Source organism: Equus caballus, chromosome 1, assembly GCF_041296265.1.
Source record: "Equus caballus isolate H_3958 breed thoroughbred chromosome 1, TB-T2T, whole genome shotgun sequence".
Classification (NCBI taxonomy): Eukaryota; Metazoa; Chordata; class Mammalia; order Perissodactyla; family Equidae; genus Equus; species Equus caballus.
Window position 1 is genome coordinate 30,780,787 of NC_091684.1, and position 26,125 is coordinate 30,806,911.

The window sequence follows — 26,125 nt, forward strand, 5'->3', positions numbered from 1 at the left end:
CGAACTGGGCCGAGCGCCCCCTCCCCGCCCCCTTCCGCACCGGCCTTCCCGGACGGCATCCGCGCCCGTTTCCGCTCGGAGGAGGCCCCCTGCCTCTTCATGCTCGACCCGGTCCTCCCTCGTGCGTCTTCGGGTTCCACTCAGGGCCCGGGTTGCGGCGCGCGCGACCAAAGAAGCGCGTCCTCCTAGCCGCTCGCGCCCCTGCGCGTCCCCGATGTCCACGCCCCAGCAGCCCCCGCGAAAGCCGAGTCGCTAGCGCAGGCGCAGTCACTGTTCGCCGCTGGCGTCTGAGCAGGAGGGGCTCCCGCAGCGTAACCCGGAAGTGCTTCTCTCTTCGGTGGCGGAGAGAAGAGACATCAGACCGCTGGAGCGTGGAGGCGGCGGCCGTGCGCTGTCCTCAGTATGCAGCGATTACTCTCTCCGCCCCTGAAGGCCTTGATGGGGAGCCCGTGTCTCCGGCTCCTGGTTCCTAGGGCGGCGCCTAGAGCACAGGTACCGCATCGCAGCGGGCTCTGAGTCTCGTAAGCGGGCATGGGGTGAAAGGGCATGGAAAAAGAGAACAGATAACCTCATATCACGTTTCCGTAGCTCCTTAGAGTTCACAACGCGTTTCCTTGTGCCCAGAGCCCCAGAGTTCAAGTCCGCACCTACTACTTACTAGCTGTGTGATATTAGCCGAGTTAATCTTTCTGTGTCTCAATTTCCCCATCTGTAAAATGGGGATAACAGCAATGCTTACTTCATAAAGTTGTGCGGATTAGATAATTTAATGTACATCGAGCGCTTAGCACATAGTAAAAGCTCAGTAATTTTTACCCATATATTTGATTTTTGCTAAGAGCCTACAGGTAGTCAGGTTAGGGGCTGTAACTCCATTCTACAAAGAAGGAAATTGAGGCTTAGTTGTCTAAAGTTAATTAGAAGCAGGAAACCAAAAATGGTTCTTTGGACTCTCAGAGTAGGAAGAGGGCGTGTATTCCCTTGACTATCCCTTGACTAATAATTATCGAGGGATTATTGTGTGTTAGGAACTGGGAAGCGAAAGATAAGTCCCCCTTTATCCTCAAGGGATATGTTCCAAGATCCCCAGTGGATGCCTGAAACCGGGAATAGTTCTGAACCCTATATGTACAGACAGTTCCCGATGTATGATGATTCACTTAAGACTTTTTCGACTTTGCCGTGGTTTGAAAGCAATATGCATTCAGTAGAAACCGTACTTCTAATTTTTAATTTTGGTATTTTTGTGGGCTAGCAATATGCAGTATGATACTCTCGTGTAATGCTGGGCAGTGGTAACAAGCCACAACTCCCAGTCAGCCAGGCATAAACAACCAATACAGTTACAACCATTCTGTACCAATAACACTTCTGTTTTTTCACTCTCAATATAGTATTCAATAAGTTATGTGAGATTTTCCAATACTTTATTATAAAATAGGCTTTGTGTTAGATGCTTTTGCCCAACTTTAGGCTAATGGAAGTGTTCTCAGCATGTTTGGGGTAGGCTAGGCTAAGCTGTGATGTTTGGTAGGTTAGGTGTATTAAATGCATTTCTTTTTCCCTTTTTTACTGAGGAAGATTCGCCTTGAGCTAACACCCGCTGCCAGTCTTCCTCTTTTGGTGTGTGAGCTGCCACCATAGCATAGCCACTGACAGATGTGGTGTAAGTCTGCGCCTGGAACCAAACCCAGGCTGCCAAAGTGGAATACACCAAACTTAACCACTAGGCCACCAGGGCTGGCCCTTAAATGCATTTTTGCCTTATTATATTTTCAGGTTACTATTGGTTTATCTGGACGTAACTCCATTGTAAGTCAAGGAGGATCTGTACTATGTTTTTTCCTATATGTACATACCTATGATAAAGTTTAATTTATACATTGGGCACAGTAAGAGATTAACAACAACTAATTGTAACAATATACTGTAAGAAAAGTTACCGTGGATCTTAGGAACCTCAGCATATGATTTTTTTCCTTATTAAGTTGAGAACTTTCACCTTTTCACTTAGAGGAAGCATTTGACAGCTTCTCTTTGGCACATCCGAATTGCCAGCATCATTACTCTTGAGCTTTGGGGCCATTATTAAGTAAAATAAGAGTTACTTGAACACAAGCACTGCAATACCTCGATAGTCAATCTGATAACCAAGACAGCTCCTAAGTGACTAACAGATGGGTACCATATGCAGCATGGATCCTTGGACAAAGGGGTGACCCACATCTCAGGCAGGATGGAGTGGGCCAAGCAAGATTTCATAATGTTGCTCAGAGTGGCTTGCAATTTAAAACTTAATGAATTGTTTATTTCTGGAATTTTCCATTTAATGTTTTTGGACTATGGTAGACTGTGGGTAGCTGAAACTGCTGAAAGTGAAACTGTACTGTACCAAAAGACTACTGTACCAAAAGGCTCCTTCCCTGGAGGCAGGCACAGTTTATTCACCTGTAATTCATTTGTCAAGTCTTTATTAAGGTCTTGTTATGTCAGGGAACTGTTTGAAACAAAAGTAGCAGGAGGGAAAGAGCTAGACTGACCAGATGAGACACTGCTGTCCCCCAGCTCAGAGCTTAGTGGGAGATAGAGACAAGTGAACCTGAAGGTACATTGCAGTGTGTTAAGCACTGTGATAGGGGAGGTACACAGTGCTGTGAGAGTGACCTGTTGCAGGCCTGGGAATATCTGGGAACATTTCTCAAAGGAAATGACATCTAAGCTGAGGTCTGCAGTAAGTATTGTCAATCAGGGGACAAGTAGTGTCCCCATCGGAAATCATGTTTAAAGACCCACCAGAGAAAGAAAATAATCCATATCTAGGTGTAGAGTTAAGTCTGGGGGAAGTATGCAGAGACCAGAAGGTTTTTGTAGTGTGGGGATGGCTTGGAGTAAGGCCAAGTGTAGAGGCAGGAAAACCAGTTGGGAGGTGGTTGCAGTAATCCAGTTAAGAGATGATGATTTACCAGGGCAGTGAGATGTGGCCACTCAGGGGACTTGACTCCAGACAGAGTGGGATTGAGTGTGAGTAGCAGTAGAGGGAAGTCTTTCCCTATTTCTCCAGTTGTAATTTGTCTGTCTTGATCCTTAGTGTGGTTGCAGCTGTGGGATCAGCCGTCCCTTGAGGCCAGGTCAATACAGCACCGTCTCTGAAGTAGCCTTGCAAGCCGGAAGGGGTACAGTGTCCCTTCCCTCAAAGGCTGCTGAGCGGGTGGTGGGCCGATGGCTCCTGGTCTGCAGTGGAACAGTGGCTGGAGCAGTTATTCTTGGTGGAGTAACTAGGTGAGTAATTTGCTCATAGTGGGTTAGCTATTTGGGTCATGAGTAGAGGCACAGGATGACTGAGGGGGAAGGGACCCTAGGAATCATCTAGCTCCCTCGTTTTTCACATGCAGAAACCGGCCTAGAGAGGGAACGTGTTTGACGGCTTACCCTGCCGTAGAATAGTTTAGGGTTTTATTAGTAGGAGCCCTTCACAAGAACTCGTTTAGGTCTTAACTGTTAGCCGTGCATTGTTTGTGTATATTTTCCGCCTACAATCAGAGTTCAAATTTGTCTCAAAAATTTTTGTACAGTTTGTTTGAATTAAACCCAAATAAGTTCCATACATCACAATTGGTTCGTGTACCTCTCAGATCTATTTAAACCTATAAAGAGAGTTTATAGATTTAGATTGTACTCCTCCCTCCACCCCCTCACCACCATTGGCAGTTTTTTGTTGAAGAAACCCGAGTCATTTATCCATGGAGTTTCCCACAGTCTGGGTTTTGCTAATTGCACACTTGTGATGATGTTTAACATGTCCCATTGTCCCCTGTGTTTTCTGTAATCTGGTAATGGCTTGATCAGATTGAGGGTGGGGGCAGAGGAGCAAAATACTTCAGAGGTGATTATACATTCATAAATATCTGGTGTCTGTTAGATCAACAGCCATTGATGATCATTGCATAGATCCATTATTTCTTTAGAGTTGCAAAATTGTGATATTTTATTACCTCAACTCTAAAAAGAAACTTTCCCTCATCAAAAAATTGGTTATTCCTAAGGTACAGTTTGAAAGGCAGGATAAATACTTGATTCTTTCCCTTTATTTACCAATTTTTCAAAATAATAAATTGATTCCCAGCCATCTTCCAAAGGTAGCCAATAAAGGGTTTGAGTTTTTAAGTATCATCATGAGCTCATAGGTTTAACCATATTTGATATGTTTCCGTCCATGGCAATGAGGATGATTTGCTCAAATTGTCCCATCTTTAGTCAGTGGGAACCTCTTCAAATTGGTTCCAGGGTCTTTTTGACAGGACCTTTGATTCGTTGCTTTCTGGATAATAAGATGTTCCAGGCTCATCTTATACATTTCCTGCATCAGGCCTAAAATCAGCCTTTTAGTTTAGGAACTCTAACTCCTTTTGGTGAAAGTCCTTCCTGTTTTAATAAAGTATGTGTTCCTCACATTCTCTCCACATTCCCTGTGCCCTTATTTCAAAATAACTTATGCATTATATAGGCTGTTATGAGAAACTGCAACAAATTTGAGTTTTGTCGTCTTTAAATTCACTCAAGAACCTAAACCATTTTATACCTATAACAAATTTCTCTTCTCTGTGTAAATAATGTTGGTTATGCATTTAGGGCAAATTTCTTTGGTCTAAGGGTTGATTGCCTGTCAAGGAATGCTAATAAAAGAAAGAAGTAGGAAGAATTTAATGAGAGGATTGAGAGAATAAGGGGGTAAAGAAAATTATACCTGATGGCTGCTGTTTCTGACAAAATTCTAAGCACTAAGAAGAGAAGAAGATGTCAAAAGAGGAAACAATGAAATAATGTGTCTGCCTTTAGAGGGGCTGAGTTCAGATCCACTTGGTGCTGTAAACCTTTATGATCAGCATTGTGCGCTCATGTGCACACTTGCCTGTGCGTGTACACACACACTCAAATTTCTTTCCTATCCTAAGGTTGACAGAGTCTGGCCTCTCGATGGTAGATTGGCATTTAATAAAGGAGATGAAGCCACCTACAAACCAAGAGGAATGGGAAGCAGAATTCCAAAAATACCAGCAATTTCCAGAATTTAAAATGTAAGTGCTGTAGAAAATCAGGTAAACATCCCATTAGGCCCACTCAGTCTTTTGCTTATTTAAACATTTCAGAATGATTAGATTCTATTATTTCTTAATATCAGCTCAGTTATATTTAGTGAGCTCCCTACTCTTAAACCCCCACTTCCAAAGCAACCCTGAGGTCACTGATGAGGAAGAGGGCAGACCTATCAAGCTTTAAGACTGAGAATGTTCCTGCATTCCACTGGGAAATAAAAATCAGATGGATGTTTCCTCTTCTTTTTTGACTTCCCTTTTCACCCAGCTTGAATCATGATATGACATTGGCAGAATTCAAGTTCATCTGGTACATGGAGTACTCCCACCGAATGTGGGGTCGTCTTGTAGGCCTCGTATACATCCTGCCTGCTGCCTACTTTTGGAGAAAGGGCTGGCTCAGCCGCGCCATGAAAGGACGTGTTCTTGCCCTCTGTGGTTTAGTCTGCTTCCAGGTGAGATTATTCAAGTTGGGGAAACCAGAGATGCTCCCAGGAGCTTCCTAGTTGGCATTGTTTTTTAAGGAAATAATCTTTGAAGCCGTATAACAGAGTGGGTAAGAGCATGGGTTTTAGTGTCACAGGCCTGGCTTCAAGGCCTGCCTCTGCCATTTAGTAGGGCGAGTTGTCTAATCTCTGTAGGCTGTGTTTCCTTTACCTGAAAACAGGCATAATAATAGGGCCTACCATTTGGTTTGTGTGTGTAGTAAATGAGATCATGCCTATAAAGTACTTAGTTTAATGCCTGGAATCAGTAAGTACTCAATAAATATATTTTTGTGTCACAAGAATTAGAGTTTCTTTCCCATCAGGGCTCTCCTCCTGGTTCTCATCTCCTCCCTTTTTCTAACTGGCTTGCTCCATGGGGAAGTGGGATCTCTGTGCTAGAATGGCGACCAAAGCAAATAGGAAAACTGCAAAAGAGAGAAACATTTTGTGGGATGAAGGATCTTAGAAGACAGATGTAGCTGAGAGATATTCAAGTATAAATGGTGATTAAAACCACATAAGTTTAACTCCTCTTAAGGAAAAGAGCTTTGAATGACTCCTAGAGTTAAGGGGTTAGGTGAGACTGACAGCCAAGAAAAGGATTACTAGAGAAGACACATATGAGTATTTGGGTCAGGGTATACAGGCCCTAAGGGAGAGTATCAGAGCATCAAAGAAATACCACAATTTCATCAGGAGGAAGTGAATTGGTTAATTCAGAAATGGTAAGAATATGAACCATTTAGAAGGAATTAAGGAGGAAGATGGAAGAGATGAAATAGAGACAATAGAAATAGTTAAGAGTTAGACATTAATAAAAGTCTAATGGAAACTAGGGGAGGGGAAGTGAAACAAAATGAAAGTTTGTTTTAGAATGGGGGGAAAAAACCACTAAAATTTGAAGATGGCTGATAGGGTTATGGGAGGAAGAAGGTGAGGGCTGGCAAATCACACTGTATCCTCCTCCATCTTCCAATGTCCTATGCCGATGAAATCAAGATAATTTGATCCAGGGTAATGGTGAAGGGGGAAAGAATTGCCCAGAAAGATTTCCAGAGAAGTATGTATTTAGAAGAGGTGGCAGAATCTCACCTCTTTGACATGATTCTACCGCCTTGGGATGGTGGGGTTGAAAAGGCTATTACCTGATATGATATGATTGGAACTGACAGTTTGGTTAGTTGAAAAAGTCAAAAAAGTCAGTTACAGCAGAGAATCATAGAATAATAACACATACTTAATCTTTCAGACTGAAACATGTACTTTCATTACCTTTTTTTAACAGAGCTAAGGCCTGTTCTTTGAGTCCTCCAATTGGCGTTCAGCGTCAGATCTCTTGCACCCGCATAAACTATTAACTTCGTTTCATTTTCTTTAAAGGGGAGTGGGAACAAAGCATTCTGCCTGCAAAGCCTTCCAGCTTTTTATGACTTCTCCACCAAAAGTTTTATGTCTCTTCCCAGCTAACTTGACAGTAATTGTGTTTAAGCAATTATCTTTGTCAAGCTTTTCCAAAGCATTCAATCTAGTTTTAATAGAAACAACTCTTTTTATGTTTTACTGTCTTACATAATGTTAAATTATATCAAGTATTTGCAAGGTTTTGCCCACAGATATGCTTTTTTGCACTTTTTATATTTGGCTTATACGTCAATAAAATGTTAGTCTAAACAGTGGTTAAGTATTTGCGATGCTATATGTGGAAATGTGGATAGGCCCTCATTCCTGGGATACTGGGAATCGGAGAGGGTATGGAAAGGAGGGGCCATGTAGGGAGTATCCCCGATCATTGATAGCACAGGTTCTCAGAGATTAAAGTTGAATAGACAGTTTCAACCTTATTTTATTTGCCTCTTCTCTATTTGGTTCTAGGGTCTGTTGGGATGGTATATGGTGAAAAGTGGATTAGAAGAAAAACCAGACTCCCATGACATCCCTCGGGTCAGTCAGTACCGCCTTGCTGCCCACCTGGGGTCAGCCCTTGTTCTTTACTGCGCCAGCTTGTGGACCTCACTCTCACTGCTGCTCCCTCAGCACAAGGTAAAAGTCAGTCTATGTTGTTACCACATCTGCACAAATGCTGATAGAGGCAGAGAAATGGAAATTCTGGTTCTAATGGGAAGTTATAAGTCAAAATGCACACTTTCCCTTAGTAACATTTACCAATTTACCAGAAGCTAGATATAATGAAAGTTTAGAGAAACATTGAACTTTAAATTTTGGGTTAGCTTTGAGACTATAGAGTAAAATTTGCAATTATTCTTTTGAGCTGGAGCAACTCATTCAAAGAAGAATTAGTAGGATAGGAGCCAGAATATTTTGTCAGTGTTGCCTATTGGGAAAGGTGAAAACATGAATTTTAGGAAAAGTGGGGAAGAGTACCAACAACAAGAGCTATCCCAACCACTTTACTTCTGACTCCCAGAGGGAGGGCGGATGGCGAGGTGAGGAAAGCCAGCATGAGAGCTATTTCTGGACCTTTGGTGGTGTACAAGAGCCTCGTTGGGTTGTTTGTTCTTTAGATGGGGATCTGCCATTCATCAGATCTAACAATATAATAAACCTTGGTGATCTTGCCTGAAAGTATTTTCTCTGTATGCTGATTGAAGGAAAATAGTAATTTATCTAGTTTTTTAAAAAATGAGTATTATTTTACGTATTAAAGTCATGATTGGCCTGGATAATCTCATGGAGTAAAGTTTGAGATGACAGTAGGACTTTGAAGTAGAATCATCCAGTAGGGACTTGGAACCAGTAGCCTGGATCCCACTAAGGATGGGAGTGGTTGACCTGGCAGTCCTCCCCGCAGGAAAGCCAGATGGAATTGACACATTGGTATAGTAGACAGTCTACATCTGAATAATTCTTGTTTTTCTGACTTTCAAAGCCAAACTTCTAAATGAATTGCTTACATCTGTAGCTGTACTTCCTGACAATGCCTTCTTTCTTTTCAGTTCTTCTCATCTGGCTTCCCACCCATCCCTGTACATACGCACCTACACGTTCACCCCCATACTTAATACCACACACTCCTAAACACACTCCACTGAATTGGTACTCTGAAAGGTTACCAATGACTTTTTAATTATCAATTAATTGTTTTTCTCTTTTTATTTATTTCTATTCCCCTAATTACAGAAAGGATTTGAGATGATAGTCAAACATATAGTCCTATGCTGTCTAACACAGTAGCTACTAGCTACATGTGGCTATTTAAATTTTAATTACTTAAAATGAAATAGAATTAACTTTATTTAAACAAACCGTTATTTACTTTAAGTAAAATTAACTTTTTATTTAATTTTCAGTTGCTCTCGCCTCGTTTCAAGTCCTTGTTAGCCACATATTGGGCAGTACAGGTAATAGAACATTTCCATCATCACAGAAAGTTCTGTTGGACAGCGCTGATATACTGTACGGTATCTTAGTAATGATACCTAACTCTTCACATACTAGATTGTAAACTGTTTGAGGGCAGCACTCTGACTTAACTCCTTTGTATCTTTATGATTACCTGTTTATAAAATTCTTAATAAATATTTGTTGATTCACTGATTAGTATCAGAAGTTGGTTCTAGTAAAAATTAAAAAAAAGATTTGACTTTACCAAAAACACTAAATGCAAGAATCCCCACTCTAGGCAGTTTATGCAATTTAATTCTGACTATATTTGTTAAGCACTAAATGTCACACACAACATGAAAATCCAGTCCTATATCTTCAGCCATATCATTTCAACCACAGTGAAGCATTTTTCCCCTGAACAATGCAAATCATTCAGTTATTGAGCAGATTCGTACTGAGTTCCTACGTGCCAAGCACTGGGCTAGGATTACTGTCATACCAAGACAGATGGTGGTTCCTGCCTTCACAAAACTTACAGGATAGCAGGGAGGACAGATAGTAAATATATAAATTTAGTAAAATATGATGCAATGTTAGAACAGACTGTCTGCTTGGAGTATTTAACCTAGTCCAAGGGTCCGAGAAGATCTGACTTAAGATGGTCACTTGGGTTTGGCCTTAGAGATCTTTGCGGCCTCTCGTAGTTCTGCAGTACGGTTTATCTGATGATTTTCCTTCCTTATTTAGTTGCCTGAAACCCGTCAGCTCCTGTGGTTGAGACGATTCGCTCATGGAACAGCAGGCCTAGTGTTCCTTACGGCTCTCTCAGGTGGGCCTCTTCTCATCACAGGTGGCCTGTTTTCATCCCACTCTCAGGTGGGATCTCTTGCTTATGTTTTGCCCTTCTTGCATCATATTATTTTCCTTTCACATCTTCCTCTCTCATACCCACCATCTTCACTCTGTTTTCTATTCCTTCCTCCCTTCCAAAAATCCTGCTTTCCAGTCAGTTGAACAAAAATATTGAGCATTTACCTGGATCCAGATTGCCTCACTTCAAATCCTGTCTTCACCACCTATGAACTGTATGACCTTGGACAAGCTGTGTAACCTCTCTGGGCCTCAATGACTTCATCTGTGAAATGGGGATGATGATAATAGTATGAGTAAGATATGTGAAGTGCTTGGAACAGTACCTGGCGTATACCAAAAGCTATATAAGTGTTAGCTGTTATTTTTATATAAACGTTATTATTACGTTACACCAAGGTGGGTCGGACAAAAAGCCTGCCCTCAAAAATAGTGTAAGGTGGGGAATTCATTGTTGCAAAGAGACCAACCCAGGTCTTTTCATTCTTTAAATCACACCTCTACCTCTGTCTGTCTCACTGTAGAACTGCACTATCCAATACAATAATCACCAGCCTCATGTGACTATTTAAACTTTAATTAATTAAAATTAAATAAAATTTAAAATTTAGTTCCTCAGTCACACCAGCGACATTTCAAGTGCTCAGTAGCCACATGTGGCTAAGCTCTTATATTGGATGGCAGTTATAGAACATTTCCATCATCACAGAAAGTTCTACTGGACAGCACTGCTTAAAATAAAACCATCAAACCAGTGATCCATCCAACTCCTCCCCCTTTTTTGGTGGAAGAGCATGAATTTTGACTTTATAAATAGCATTTAGAAAAATAAGGAATGTGATCTAAACATCCCTGAATCTTCTTTCATCATAAATAATGGATCAGTCATCATTAATTTATGAATACCCTCTTTATGTGTTTATCCAGGATTTAGTTTATAAGTTTTTTTTTCATTTCTGTGTTCATTCAACAAATTTTTTTTTTTTTTTTTTGTGAGGAAGATTGCCCCTGAGCTAACATCTGTGCCAGTCTTCCTCTGTTTTGTATGTGGGGCACCACAACAGTATGGCTTGACGAGTGGTGTGTAGGTCCATGCCTGGGATCCGAATCCCTGAACCCCGGGCTGCCAAAGCAGAGTACACAGACTTAACCACTATGCTGTTGGGCCAGCCCCTAAACATTTTTTGAGCACTTGGGGAAGACAGATAATAAAATATAATATGTCAGATGGTGTTCAGTGCTATGAAGAAAAATAAAGCAGGATAAGGGGATAGAGGGAGCTGGAGGAGTACCATCTTATATAGGATCATTGAGGAGATCTCTTTGATGAGGTGACATTTCAGTGGAGACCTGAGGAAGTGAAGGAGTAAATTATGCAGATTTCTGAGGAAAGAGCATGTCCAGAACAGATCAGTAGTTCTCTGTGGGGGATAAGGAGGGCATCAGAATCACTAAGGGAATTATTCCAAACTAATATGCCTCTCTCTAGAGTTTCTGTTCCGCTCCTTTAGGGGAAGCATGCCAGAATCTTGGGGTTGGAGCAGGTGAGGATGCAGTTGTTTTTGTTTTTTTTGTTTTGTTTTGAGGAAGATTAGCCCTGAGCTAACTACTGCCAATCCTCCTCTTTTTGCTGAGGAGGGCTGCCCCTGAGCTAACATCTGCGCCCATCTTCCTCTACTTTATACATGGGACGCCTGCCACAGCATGGCTTTTGCCAACTGGTGCCATGTCCGCACCCAGGATCCAAACCAGTGAACCCCGGGCCGCCAAGGCAGAACGTGCGCACTTAACTGCTGCGCCACCGGGCCAGCGCTGTTTTTGTTTTTTTTAAAGTTCTCATGGTGTTTGTGATGTATAGTCCCTTTTTGAGAACCCTTACTAAATCTTTTTTTTAATTTTTCTCTCTTTTATCTAACTCTGGGATAATAAACCTTTTCTGTGTCAGAACTAGTATTTGGTTTCTTCTTTCTCTCATTTTAATAAATGCCATTTACCTTGGATACAGGGGCCTTTGTGGCAGGACTGGATGCTGGGCTTGTTTACAACTCCTTTCCCAAGATGGGAGAATCTTGGATCCCAGAGGATCTCTTTACATTCTCCCCCATCCTGAGGAATGTTTTTGAGAATCCCACCATGGTGCAGTTTGATCACCGGATTCTGGTAAGTCTGGCTGGTGTTAACTGGCTACTAAGCCCAGGGAGCCTCTCTCAGGCTTTGGGGTGTCTGATGCCCTGAAGGCAGCACTGAGAGGGTAGAGTGGGAATGAGATTTCCTTTTCTTTTTAGAAGAAATTTAGTACCAGCTCTCAGATGTGATGTTTTTGTCCTAATTACCCACAACCCCTCCTACCAAATTCTGGCTTTCAGGATACTGTCAGCTTCTTAAAGTTCAATTGTACCTTTTACTATCTGACAAATGATAACCTTCCTCAATCCTGCACACACATAGCAGAATCATGTTAGCATAAATGAAGCTGAATAGAGAAGAGCGTGCAAAGACAGTGGTTGCCACACACATAGCTATCAAATCTGAACCAGAACCGAAGGAGCCAAGAGCATCATAAATAGTGTTCGTTTCATTTAAGCTAATGATTATTAAAGGCCTGCTTTGGGTCGTGTTAAGATTGGCTTGGTAACCTGAGCATGATAAATCGGCGCAGGGAAGAGCAGCAGCAAGGAGACCAGTGGGCAATAGTGCTCTTGCAGCACTGCAGCTGAGAGTGATGGGGATCCAGGCTTCATGGAGCGAGTGGGGCTTGAGAAGAGTGGTGAATCTGAGAGAGGTTGTAAGGAATAGAAGATTGGCTGTAGGAATAAAGGTGAAGAAAGATCAAAGGAGACCAGAAAGCTTCTGTGGCATGCTTAAAACACAATCAACAGAAATAGGACTATTGGAATGAGTGCTGAGCTAGAGATGGAGGATGTCATCAGACTGAGGTATGTTGACTGTGAGATGATAGTTGTACATCCAAAGAGAGAGGTCCAGAGGACTCAGGTATCCAAAGGGAGTGCTGGGCGTGGGCAAGTTACCTTATGTGGGCTCAGTCCCCACCCCCACACATCATTTTGGAATAAATAAAGTCTGGTTGAAACTGTCATCATGGACAGCTCTGAAAAGAAAGAAATGAGACAGATGTAGAAATGTGGTAGAAAAACACTCGGCTTGACATCATGGAAGGGGGAAGGAGACGCTATTGCCAGTCCCACACCCTAGTTCTGAAGGGGTGGGAATGAAAATAGAACTTTAGATCATTTTTTAGCATTAGCTATCAGTACCACCACCTTCTCTACTCACAGCCCAGGAAAATAATAACCGCATGTCCTGGAGTCACAATAATAACCCTCATGTGCTGCTTTAAACATACAGGATTAGAGTAGAGATAAAATTAGTGATAAGGATGCAAAGAATGATTTAAAAAGTGAAGACCACACCTGGGGGATACCCACTTTGGAAGGTGAATAAGATCATGGGGAGAGAGTTAGTGTTTATAAAGTGATACATGGAGAAACTGTAGCTGGAGCTGCGGAAGACAGTGAGGTTTAAGTGGCAAGCAGACGGGGAGCGTGGAAGAGACTGAGGAGGAGCAAGCAGAGGCGGAACTGCAGGTGGTTCTCTGTGCCTGGGATAGGAGAGTGCGTAGTGGTTACTCGGTGGTTCTGGAAGAGATACGTGTAAGGTGAGCAGAAACCAGGAGGTGGGACGTTTCTCCCTGGCGCTTGATGAGGCTCTTTCCTCCCTGCAGGGAATCACTTCCGTTACTGCCGTTACAGCACTCTACTTCCTCTCCCGGAGAATTCCCCTTCCTCGAAGGACCAAGGTGGCAGCAGCGACTCTGCTAGCTTTGGCATACACACAGGTATAAACCACTTCTTTTTAGTCTGAAGGTGTCCTCAAAACAAAGTTAAAAAAGAAAGGTGACAGGCTAGGAGAAAATATTTTCAATATTTATAATAAACTAAAAAATTAATAACCAGAAATTAAGTCAAGGGTATCAATACACAATTCTCACAAGAGGAATGATGAATAGGAAAAGCTGTTTAGCCTCACTCATGATCAGAGAAGAGCAAATTAAAACAATGTGTGCTGTTTTGTGCTGGTCAGATTAGAAAAAAATGGGGGAAAAAAAGATGATCAGGTATTGGTATGGGTCTAGGAAAACGGATACCTTCATATATTCTTGGTGAGAGCGTGAGTTGGTATAGCTTTTTTCAGAGAGCAATTTGGCAACATCTTTTAAAATGTTAAATGTGTAATCCTTTGGTTAAGCAAATTGACCTATTAGTGCCTGCCCTAGAGATATTCTAGTGCACAAAGAACTTTGTATGAGGAAATTCATGGTAGAATTGCTGTGGTAGTGAAAAATTGGAAACAACTTCAATAGTTAAACCAGTGATATAGCACAACCAGAGGCACTCACAACTAGAATATACAACTGTGTACCAGGGAGCTTTGAGGAGAAGAAGAAAAACCACACCAGCCTGTGGTATCCTACTGTGGAATACTGTACAGCAGTTTAAAATAGTAAGATCTCAAGATGCATATTGTTAAGTGAAAAAAAGCAAATGACAAAACAGTGTATTTTTTAAAAGCACAAAACTGTATGTTCCTCTATAAACATGTATACAAAAGTACAAACGTGTAGAAACTGGTAACAGTAGCTGTCTTTGGGGAGGGGAACTGGGTTTAGGGGAATTAAGGGGAGTTTTAGGTTTATTTTTGTTTGTTTGAATTTTTGTTGTAAGTATATTTACTTGTGAAATTAAAAATGTATATTTTTTTAATATTCTGATGGGAGAAGGTGGAGGTTTATGTATCGTTTATTGATGCCCAGTCATTTCAGCTCTGAATTTGTGGTTCCTACTTTGCTTACTCTCTCTTTCCTTTGTAACAGGCCGGCTTGGGCATTAGCACTCTGCTGATGTACGTGCCAACTCCTCTGGCTGCCACTCACCAGTCAGGCTCCCTGGCTCTTCTCACTGTTGCCCTTTGGCTCATGAACGAACTCCGGAGAGTTCCAAAGTAATTCTCAGAGGATCACCTTTCTAGGACTGAAACTGCTTTTGAGAGCTCATCAGAGTACAAGAACTTGGCTTTTCTAAGAGGATGACCTTGGCATACCAAGTGGTTTCCAAATTTGTCGAGTTACTTAAAATTCTTTGCTTGTTTCTGAGACAGTCGCTGGATCAAGAATGTCAATATGGTGGGACTGGCCCATGGCGTAGTGGTTGAGTTTGGTGGCCTGGGTTCACAAGTGTGGATCCCAGGCACAGACCTACACCACTTGTTGGCCATGCTGTGGTGGTGACCCACATATAAAGTATAGGAAGATTGGCACAGATGTTGGATTGGGGCTAATTTTCCTCAAGCAAAAAAAAAACAGAGGAAGATTGGCAACAGATGTTAGCTCAGGGCAAATCTTGCTCAGCAGAAAAAGAAGAATGTCAATATAGTTATGCTCAAGGTTCCTTTATAAATTTGTTACTTTTCAGGTTGAAAATCAAGTTTAATGTAGAGAAAGAAATGTCTGCCATTTGCTGCTCCTTAATAGGCTGTGTCTCGGGTTTCTTTTTTTTTTTTCTTCTCCCCAAAACCCCCCAGTACATAATTGTATATTCTAGTTGTAGGTCCTTTTGGCTGTGCTATGTGGGACGCCAGCTCAGCATGGCTTGATGAATGGTGCTAAGTCTGTGCCCAGGATCCAAACTCGTGAAACCCTGGGCCGCCGAAGCAAAGTGCACGAACTTAACCACTCGGCCACAGGGCCGCCCTTCGGTTTCTTAATGTTGGTTGTACGTACATGATGTCTGTCTCCTTGACCTCCTGAGTCCTGAATTCTGCCCAAGTGGAAATTCTTTATGATCTCAACTTCACTTCCATCAGGTGAAGATTCAAAGGGAATGATTGGCATACCCTAAAGTAGCCAGATAGCCTTCAGCAAGAAATAGCTATGTCTTCCAGAATCCTGATTTTCAAAAATGGGGAAAGGGTAGATTTTGACAAGCTTAATGTCTATATGGCAGCAAACCAGTTTGTAAGTACTTAGAAAGGACATAATCACCAGTAACCCACTTGGATGCATCAAGCACTAACGTAGTTTCTCTTTTGATAGTGCTGTTGCATCACTAGGTCAGGTGAATGGAAAAGATCGTATAAATCACTTCCTGAAAGGGTTTCCTAACAGCCTTGTGGATAAGAAAAATATGGCCTTGCTGGTGTAGTACATGGACGTCTATTCAGATATTTAAACAAATGGTAGATTAATGAGTTGATATGATTTTGGTCTTTTGATATTTCACAGGGCTTTGTCTTATTCAACTTAATTTTATTTTAAATCAGTAATTTGGATGAAGCCATCAGAAAGATCGGATTTGAGGATGGAACAACTCAACGTTGCTAATATAATAGATGACGGTCACAACTCAAAACAGTTCCCGAGTGACACCATAAAGATGGAATTAAACAGATTATAAATGTAACATCCTCATTTGAAGTAAATAGGTTGTATAAATTTGGGGTGGAGAAACCTGGCTTCATGTCATTTCATATAAAAAAGACTTAGGGATTTCAGTTGGCCACAGACTCGAACAACCAATGTAATGACACTAATAAAAATTAATGGTGTTTCAGATTTTATTAATAGAATTGTCACAGCCATAGTCAGAATACCTCAGTGCCAGTGCTGGCATTTCACTCTGGGTACCAAATTTAAGGAGTACACTGACACAAAGTATGCATCCAGGAGAGGCGACCAAGATGGTGAGGAGTCCAGGACCCATATCACAGGGATATTTCGCTGGAGGAGAACATTTGGAGAGAGAGCAAGATTCCTGTCCTTGAGAAGCTGAAGCCCTCTCATGCAGAAGGAATGAGCTTCCTTTGTGCTGCAGGCCTGGGAGCAATGGGTGAAAGTTGCCGAAAGCTAGTTTTCGGTTTTGTAGAAGTTAAGTGTAAGTTGGACCAAATCAGTTGCTCATTAGGATCAGGCTGGTGGAGACAGTGGCACACTGGAGTGCAGGTGCCCCAGCTTAGGGGCTAAACTGCTGCTGAGCTCTGGCCTGTTGCTGCTCTGCAGGTCCAGGGTTGTCAACTCTGATTTTTTAAAGAAGCCAAACATCTAGATTTGTATGTGAAAGCTCTCAAGTGTTGGCAACTAATTTTAAGTTTTTTAGAAGATTATGCAGGCTGAACACATCTGGGAGCCATAAATGACCTAAGGTTTGCCCATTTACAATCTCTGGACTAGATGATCTCAGTTCCCTTTCAACTCCAATATTCTCTGAGTTTCAGTGTGACCTACAGTGTACCATTCTCAAGTGGTTCTTAGAAAAACAGAAGTAGACAGGTGTCTTTGGTTTTTAAAGTCCTGGACCCTGGGGCTTATGCTGTTGCTAGGTGATTCCCAGCTGCAAGATTAGAATCTTTAAAAATCCTAAGCCCAAACCTCACCCAAGACCAATTAAATCACAATCTCTGGAAGCAGTAATAGCTGTATTTTTAAATTCCCCAGGTGAGTCCTATGTGCAGACAAGTTTAGGAACCCTTGGCCTAGGCCCTGATAGCCTAGTTACCTTAGAAAATTTTGACCAGCTTATTCCCATTCCCTCGGAATTTCCAGGCCACCCTCTCTCATTTAATCCGCTGTGTTGATCCTGTTAGTATGGTAACAGGTTATCAGCTCTTGCAGATAGAATTCTTGAAAGAGGGTACTGCAGTCACTGGGGCGGGTCGTTGTACCATCATCTCCTGATCCCCAAACTAAGGTTGTCCTTAGTTAATCACTGAGTCAGCAGAGGGCAGTTCAGTCCAACCAAAGAATTATATGCTAATGTTTCTACAGTTCTGGCCAACAAAGTAGCAACAGATGAATAAAATAAGTTTCAGATGTTTTACTTCATTTTTCTTTTATTAAAGATAATAAGTTTGGAAAAACATCTGGTTACATTTAGCTATATAACTGTATTATGCCTATCCACAAGCTTCTGGTGAATGGAGATTATCTGAATTATTTTTATGTTTGCATTATTCCCAGCACCAGCCACATACCAAATGTTGCATGAATGAATGGAAAATGAATGATTACAGGTTGATGTCCCAGCCACCTCTTTCAAAATAATTCATCACATACCTGGAAAATTAGTTTGCCTTAATATTTTCAAAGGTCTTTCAACAATTCTGTCAGTTGTTTTTAAAACATCAAGGGAAATTAAAATACCTGGCTTTCTTAACCCAGAAGTTTTTGTCTTTGACTTACACTGACAAATGCTGTCCACTGTGGCAGGGGTAACGATTAGCTACTGCCTAAAGTGATGCTGGTTGCAAAGACCAAGTCTGATGATCATTATATTAGGATAACCAGTTTATCTGCAGCCATCCTTCCAGTCCTGGAATGAATGGTGGGTTATATATTGGGATATGTAACACATATATATACCCATGTCCCTGCATATGGGGGAATACATCCCCTCTCTAGTATGCATTGCACATTTTGTTCAATGTTCACTGATTTAACAGTATTTATCAGTGAGAATTTTAAGGACTGTTCAGCAAAATTATTTAATGTGAAGCATAAGAAAAACATAATCTTTGTTTTTTTAAGGAAGATTAGCCCTGAGCTAACTACTGCCAATCCTCCTCTTTTTGCTGAGGAAGACTGGCCCTGAGCTAACATCCATGCCCATCTTCCTCTACTTTATACGTGGGACGCCTGCTACAGCATGGCTTGCCATGCCATGCCATGTCCACACCCAGGATCTGAACCAGCGAACCCCGGGCCGCCGAGATGTGGAATGTGCGAACTTAACCGCTGTGCCACCAGGGCAGCCCCTAGAAAAACATAATCTTAGCAACTCCTGAAAGTGATACATTACAGGCAGCCTTTGGTTTATTTTAACCAAGAAGGGAGTCTCTAGTTGTGGATCATAATAAAATGATACCTTTCAACACACAGTAGAGACCATCGCTCAAGGCAGAAATGATGGAGGAGACAAGGTCTGTACTTCAGGGCTTCAACTAAAGGGCAATTGTGGAATGACAATTTCGAACACAACATAATGGCAGAAATCAAAGTATTTGGAATCTTTGCTCGCAGAGAAAGCCTTCTATGAAGCTAATAAGGGGCAGAGCCTCCATCACCCGCAGTCTTAACAGGCCAAACTCTGGCAAGGCTCTGTAGGAGGGGCTGCTTAGGAAAGTATCAGCTACCTTACACTGGAGAAGTGGGGTGGTGGTGGGGAAGGAAGTGGTGGGCTGCCCAAGGGTATACGAGTGGCCGCTCTACTTAAAAAGGAGGTCAGGAGCAGACAGGTCTTCATGTTTGCCTGAAATCTTGCATGTGTGGCTATAAACATCCTGTGATTCAGAAATTTTTTCAACTTTGGTTTTTATAAAAAATGGCAAGCAATGATTGAATACATTTTAAAAGTAGAAAGCCCTTATAGTATGAGTAATGATTCAGTTTTACAAATAAAAGGATCTCCTTATTGCTCAGACTTTCAGAGAAACAAACTGACCAATGGATGCATTATTCCTCCTCTGTCCCCCTAATAACAGTACTGACAAACTAAGAAATAATGAAATATTAGGGCAAAAGGGAAACACGTGTAATAATACAAGGGAAGCCTATTAGGATATAAAAAAAGTCCTCGTTTTTTAAAAAATATTTTTTGTAACACCAAGAAAATCCTCACGTTTGACAGAAGGATATGGCCCCGGTGGCAGGACTGAAAGCAGCCAGACTCAAACTAGTATCACCTGAGAGACTAGTATGGGAGCATTTAAAACATCCACTGCTACTTCTTCCTTACTGCTTAATCCCAATTGAAGTTATGTCACCACAGCAAAAAGGGAAATTAGATACTAGTTCTGAATTAGTCTGAAAAGAAGTTTAAAGACAGCAAAAAGAAACAGCGCTCTGTTCAGTCAGGAAGTCTGGGAACTGCCCAAGAATTACAACCAATTATACTCATTAAGTATAATGAGGTAGATTTAACAGGCATTTATACCTTAAATAATTTAGATTGTAAGCATCATATGAATTGCTTGGATGCTGTGGTTAAGAAATTTGTACAAAATTAAGCAAGTTGTTTAAAAGAGATATCTAAAATTTTTAAATACTAAATACTGAAGCTAGAATAGATGCAGTGAAAACTTGGTACTATTTCTAATGAAGTATTTCTTTCATATTTCATTCCTAAATGTGAGCAAAGCAATCACAAATGAATATCAGAAGCAGGTATAAAGATCGGGCATGGTTAGTTGCAGCCAGCTGTGTTATAAAGAATAGATTCTCTTGAAATACACAATCTTGTGGGAAGATTCTGAGCATTTCATTGTAGCTGTCAAAGTGGCGTGTGTGTCTGTGGTACAGAGAACAGAGAAACCTGGACCCAGGAAGCCACTCACTGTGACTTTGCACATATTACCACTCTGGGCCTCAATTTTATCATCCATAAAATCAAGTGGATTAACCAGAAGACCTCTAAAATCCCAGCTTTAAAAATCTCAACTTCTGAAATTTATGTATATTGATTGCTGTTAGAAACTCCATTCCCATCAACCTTAATGTCAGGGACTATGGATAAGGCAGGAGGTGATCACTGGCTCTTTAGGGCGGCCTGGTTTTCTAAACCAGAGGCCAAAATCATCTTCCTGAAACTATATCACTTTTCTACCTTTTTTCCTGCCTTTAGTTCCTTAGGCCAGTGGGTCTCCTTTTGGAACTGGCCTCAGATGATCTTGTCTGGCCACCTCATTTTATAGATGTGAAATGAACCAGACAAGGGAAGTGACTTGTCTGGCATGCCAGAGCTGGTTAACGACAAAGCCAGGACTAGAATCCAAGTCTGCTGTTGGTGAAGTCCAGTGTTCTTTCCCCTAAATCAATCCACCCATTGTCTTTCATTCCTGACAAAAAGCAAAACACGAAACTATGAGAATAGGAGTGATAGGGAGGGGCATCTATTTAGATAACACTGGTGAGAAATAAGTTATTTTATTTCAAAAAGGTAAATATGGATGTGATAATAAATGTTAATGCCTAAAAAGACTAGCTTCGCAAGCGCATGGCAGACTTTCATTCAACCACATTTCGATAATCACTGCCTAAGGCCTTTGAAATTAAAAGAAGCTCTTAGGCTGACGAGGGGAGAGGCAGAATACTTTGAATGACATTAGAGGAATGAATACAAGGTTGGTAGAAAGTGATTAAAATTTCCTAGACCAGAAAAATCGAGCTAAGGTACAGAGAGAAAGATGGTATAATTTGGCTCAGAGTTTACTGCAACTTAAGTGAACATAATGCCATATAATTGAGTATTATATAATTTTCATTATGTTCTAGTGACAAAAATTCCGACAAAAGTGGTGGGTTGTGCCATCATAGGACTAATAAAGCATCACTCCTATAAGCCACTGACTCTGACTTTGACATTTGTGACCTGTCTCACTAATAACGAAAGTACTGAAACAGTTCCATTTCACTGGTGCTGTTATCAAGAAGACTGGCTGGTAAGATTAAAGGAACCAGTGGAATGTGAATTTTATGAAACTATAATTATTTTCACAGGGAAACCACTCAAAATGCAGAAATGAAAATAGAAAATAGAAATCTTTAAAAATCTTTAAAAACTGAGGCTAAAAACGGGTTAAGGGCAAGCTAGACTATCTGATTCTATAAGCAAGAATATTTCTGGGACTGGCCCTGTGGTGTAGTGGTTAAGTTTGCGCACTCCGCTTCAGCAGCCTGGGGTTCGCAGGTTTGGATCCCAGGCATAGACCTACACACCACTCATCAAGCCATGGTGTGGCAGCATCCCACATAAAAAATAGAGGAAGACTGGCACAGATGCTAGCTCAGGGACAATCTTCCTCAAGCAAAAAGAGGAAGAATGGCAACAGATGTTAGCTTAGGGCCAATCTTCCTCACCAAAAAAATTAAAACTAAAAAAAAAGAATACTTCATTATGAGAAAGCAATATATTTAAGTAATTGGCTCTCAGCAAGGAATAAATGGCTTCTGTTTCTAGCTAATGACATTTCATTTAAAATCTATTAATTGGGAGCATTGGAAGAAGCACAGGAACCAATACCATATTCAGTTTTTCTGAGGGGTATGATAAAAATTTTTCCTTCCTATTTTTATACCTTGGAACTCTGAGAAATCTTACACATGGTAATAAGGACAAACCTGGATAATATTAAAATAATAAACAGGATATAACACATATTAAGCAAAAACTCAAAGACTAATTAAAATAAATTAAGAATAAGAAATACATTTATATTGAAAAAGTGATAAATGTAGGTATCCTGAGTTTCTGGACTATAAAAAGACGACAGTAACATCAATCTGAAAGGCTGTCATAATGATTAAATAATATACATGCAATTTTAAGAGAGTGTCTGGTACATAATAAGTGCTTAACAAATGGCAGCTGTTATAACCAGGATGAAGAATAACTTGACTAATAAGAGCTTTCAAACTGGACTAATCACTACCTCCTTCCCACTTCAACTTCATTTTGAGCACATGAATCTGATCACTGTTAGCCAATCAGGTAGCTTTTGACTAGATCTCACAAGAAAACCAAAAATAGTATTTGGAAACCCAGGTGAGGGGAAAAGAGTTACCTGAGTAGCAGCGGCTAGCAAAAACACACTTTGACATTATTTATAAGCAGCATCCATAAGGCAAGGGCTCACTCACAGAGACACAAAGATAATAAGAAGTCAAAGAAAATCAAGGCAATTTAGAAGTCTTAAAAACTAAAGGAAATTGCTGTGACATGAGCCCTAATGAAAAGTAAAAAATATTTCCAAAGAAAAACTGTAAGACTCTTTGCTAGGTCCATTTTTATCTAATTTGAAAACAATTCAAGACTTGCTATATTTTGATCAACCAAGCAAAGGTCGCTATACTTATTTTCATCTCAGTTTATTTCTAGGAGGGTCTTGATTTCTTTTTCTCTCTTTTGAGAAGCATTTCATTCCTTTCCACTCCAAGTATGAGATTTATTTTTTAAGAATTCCACTTTTTTTTCCTTTAAATTCAGGAACCTTTTTCTCTACTCATCTAATTCTAGAAATCAAAGGTGACACGAAAGAAGAGAAAGCTACTTCAACCCTGGGAGCATACGCTTGGGCAGGACATTCAAGGCTACGTATAGGAAAGGGTAGAGTATAAGGAAGACTCCATTAAGAAAGGCAGGAGTTGATGAAAAAGAAATCCTCATGTAATTGAAAGGCTAACTGTAGACGAGGAGCAAAGCTCTGAAGGGTAGTGAAGGAAAACGTAATTATATGGCTTTTCCTCTCTCCTCATTAATGGAAATGCTGTTTGTGACTGAGCAATCTCTTAACAAGCATTCTGAAAGTTGCCAGGTGGCTTATTGACAGATTTATCTATTTATTCCAAAGTTTAGAATTTGTTTCTTTTCAGACATTCCAAGTCAAATTGAGAAAATTTCTATTTCTCAGGAAAACATTAATCAATAAGAGCTTGGATTTTATTGCCTTTGCCCACTCTCCGGATATTGTTCTTCCATTCTTAAAAAAAAACTCAAATACATCCCTTCCCAAACTACATACTGATCTTAGCAGTGAAATAAAGGAACTCTTTTTGAATGTTATGGCCTAAGGGCTCATAAAAATAGGCCTAGAGGATAGCGACCTGAAACCAGACAAATCCAGGTCTCCAGGCCCCATCACAGTTTCTCCATCCTACAAGCACACTTAAGGCTCAAAAAGGAAAATTAATGCCCAAAAAGCCTGTGAGGCACACAGACATGGAAAAACTTTCTATCCTGGTCATACTAGACATCAGATAACGTATTGTCAGAATCTTCAATGGACCATTCACTTAGAAGGGATTGTAACCTCTTACAATCACAAACTAACATCAGCAACACTGTCAGGCATCTTGAACCACACTCATAATGGCTTCTTTGTCAAGTAAGCAAGGAAACTGTGTTATTTTGGTTGCCTTGAAATTCATATCTATTCCAATGAACTGCAAAGATCTTGGATCCCTATCAAAGGCTGTGGATCTCCACATAAATGATCTCTCTGTTACAGAGAAAGAAGGGGCTGCTGCACTTGCTAGAATGTCTCCGGCTTTATATCAGATGCTGCAAGTTTGGTTTTAACCAGGCTTCCAGGGTGCCTGATGCCAAACTTCATGCTTTAGCAAGGGGAGAAAAATCTAGATCCTAGGAACACACCAGACCTCTCAGATAAAGGAGAAGAAGCATGCTTCAACTGGACGGAGGTTGGTCCCCTTTGTTAGCACCAATCTCTCATTATTTAGTTCTTCACAGACTAAATTACAGCTCCTCTCAGAGAAGAGGACCTGGATATTGAGAAGGAGTTAAAGCAGAAATTAAAGTAGAAATTCCAGGGCCAAATATCCACAAGGTCAGGCAAAGCAGCATCCGAGGCTAGTACAAGAAAGTGGTGGAATTCGATGAGCAGCGACTCTGGGTACTGAAGCTTCTTTAGTCCTTGTCCAGCCTCATGGCCCCACCTGTTCCCCAATCATGGGCACCACCTCTTCGATCCACAGCATGTCCAGTGGTGCTGAGGCTCGAGTTTGTCGGTGGTGAATTCGGCGTAGCCGCAAAAGGTACAGGATGATGGCCAGTAGCACCACCAGAATGCAGGCGAAGAAGAGATAGTGGTTGTAGACAAAGGAGAGACGGAACCAGCTGCCGTGGGCCTGTCGGACACCTTCCTGCCGTAGATCCCTAGGAAGAGTTTGAAGGAGGAAAGGAATGTTAGTGTCCGAGAGAAACATTCATGCTAATTTAAAAGGTCCAGTGGTGTTAGCCTAATTATTCTATCCATATAAACATGCTATGATATCAGCTCCACAGAAGCAGAGGCGAAGAACGTCCCCAACCCCCAGGCTGCCATGTGATTCCTCCCGTACCTTCCCCCGGCCTACAGAGGGGGCCTCACAGGCCTACGCAGAATCTGGGGGCAAAATGAGAGGCCAAACAAATGAACAGTAAGGCAAGACTGATCATCTGCAACATAAGTCTCAACAGTGACCCCATTCCACTCTGGCCTATAGAGTCTATAAAATATGATACTAATGAGAATAGGGTGGCCCCTGAATGCACTCAAGAAATCAGAGTACTGTATATCTAAATCTTTAAAAAAGTTGCTGGGGCCAGCCCCGTGGCACGTGGTCCATTGCAGCAGCCCGGGTTCACAGGTTCGAATCCCAGGAGCAGACTTACTCCACTCGACAGCCATGCTGTGGTGGCAACCCACATACAAAACAGAGGAAGACTGGCACAGATGTGAGCTCAGGGACAACCTTCCTCAAGCAAAAAAAAAAAGAGGAAGATGGGCAACAGATGTTAGCTCAGGGCAAATCTTCCTCACCAAAAAAATAAAAAAAGTTGCTGTGCTTTCTGAGGATTTAGGCTATATCTAAAGAAAGCTGTCACCTGATCAACTGTCTTATAATCTGGAAAAAAATTAAGAGCCAGGTAAACCAAAGTGCAGTAGTCTGCCTGTCTGGAACAGAAGCCCCTCTCTGTGGTCCAGATACAAGATCCATTTTTGTTTCATTTGACCTTCAGTGTTTCTTAAAACTGTCAATCTCCACTGAAAGACTGCATATAAAATATGGATTTCTGGCTTCTCTGACACATGAGATGGGCAGATCCTGGGACAGCACTTCTGCATGACAGGAATCAGCCCTGGGGCACATGCTCTCCAGTTCCCCTCTCTCACTTTGATCACCTGCCTGGCTTCTGACAGTATCAAGTGTAGAGAAACAGGCACCAAAGATTAAGAATTCATCTTAGTTTATCTGAAATAATCCAGGGGAGACAGTACCTAAAAATTATCCCAAATATCTTACAGTCCATAAGAACAAGACATCAGGCTACCACAGCCTGATGAAAATATCCCCCTAAAAGCATCTCTGTCCTTTGTTCTAATTCTGGGACGCCAAAAAGCCGTCCAAGGCAACGACATCATCTCTAGATTGGCTCTACCAGTTAGGAAAGACTGCTCGAGAGAGACAACCTACCCCAGTTCTCTAGTCAGGTATGTTTTCCAGAGTAACTTAAGAATGGCATTTTAGCTTATCAGTCAATACCTTGAAAGTGGTTAGTAAGAGCTCAATCCTAAAGTCTGATTTGTTGTGGATGAACAAATAAAACCAAATTCCTGAAATTGCAAAGATGAAGAACAGATTCCAGACTAATAATTCTCAACCTTCTTTCTGTTTCAACACACCTGGTTAGTAACAACAGTTCACACGTTAGTAATAAGGGGAGTTTGTTTGGGTGTTTTTTGTTTTTTTTGTTTGGGAGGGGG

General features: G+C 41.2%; 3 protein-coding genes across 16 annotated transcripts in view; 1 reads left to right on the top strand and 2 right to left on the bottom strand.

Moving 5' to 3' along the window:
• CUTC (cutC copper transporter) overlaps positions 1 to 257 on the bottom strand; it is a 57,977-nt gene extending 57,720 nt beyond the window's left edge. For 5 of the 8 annotated variants that reach the window (XR_011421924.1, XR_011421926.1, XR_001378880.3 and 2 more), the window contains exon 1: positions 41 to 257. Coding sequence is in view for 2 of the 8 variants with exons in the window: in XM_014733157.3 (XP_014588643.1) it covers positions 41 to 101 (61 nt within the window). In the remaining 6 variants the exon portion in view is untranslated. The remainder of the gene's footprint in view (positions 1 to 40) is intronic. The other 3 variants (XR_011421929.1, XR_011421927.1, XM_070223097.1) reach the window with 1 other exon arrangement.
• On the top strand, positions 228 to 18,021 carry COX15 (cytochrome c oxidase assembly homolog COX15). 4 transcript variants are annotated; one of them, XM_005602306.4, is made up of 10 exons: positions 271 to 492; positions 3,089 to 3,279; positions 4,953 to 5,075; positions 5,362 to 5,548; positions 7,454 to 7,621; positions 8,890 to 8,940; positions 9,674 to 9,755; positions 11,802 to 11,956; positions 13,539 to 13,652; positions 14,688 to 18,021. In XM_005602306.4, exons 1-10 carry the CDS (start codon positions 403 to 405, stop codon positions 14,817 to 14,819), a joined length of 1,293 nt encoding a protein of 430 aa, XP_005602363.1. In that variant the 5' UTR covers positions 271 to 402; the 3' UTR covers positions 14,820 to 18,021. The 4 variants fall into 4 exon arrangements, with proteins under 4 accessions (XP_001500916.1, XP_005602363.1, XP_014588642.1 ...); XM_014733156.3 differs by having other exon boundaries at positions 13,567 to 13,652; XM_001500866.5 differs by lacking the exon at positions 8,890 to 8,940 and having other exon boundaries at positions 228 to 492.
• The window catches only part of ENTPD7 (ectonucleoside triphosphate diphosphohydrolase 7), a 44,693-nt gene continuing 36,246 nt past the window's right edge, over positions 17,679 to 26,125 (bottom strand). For 2 of the 4 annotated variants that reach the window (XM_023641087.2, XM_023641095.2), the window contains exon 13: positions 17,679 to 24,534. In XM_023641087.2, the coding sequence (XP_023496855.1) occupies positions 24,303 to 24,534 (232 nt within the window). In that variant the 3' untranslated portion in view covers positions 17,679 to 24,302. The remainder of the gene's footprint in view (positions 24,535 to 26,125) is intronic. The other 2 variants (XR_011421892.1, XR_011421893.1) reach the window with 1 other exon arrangement.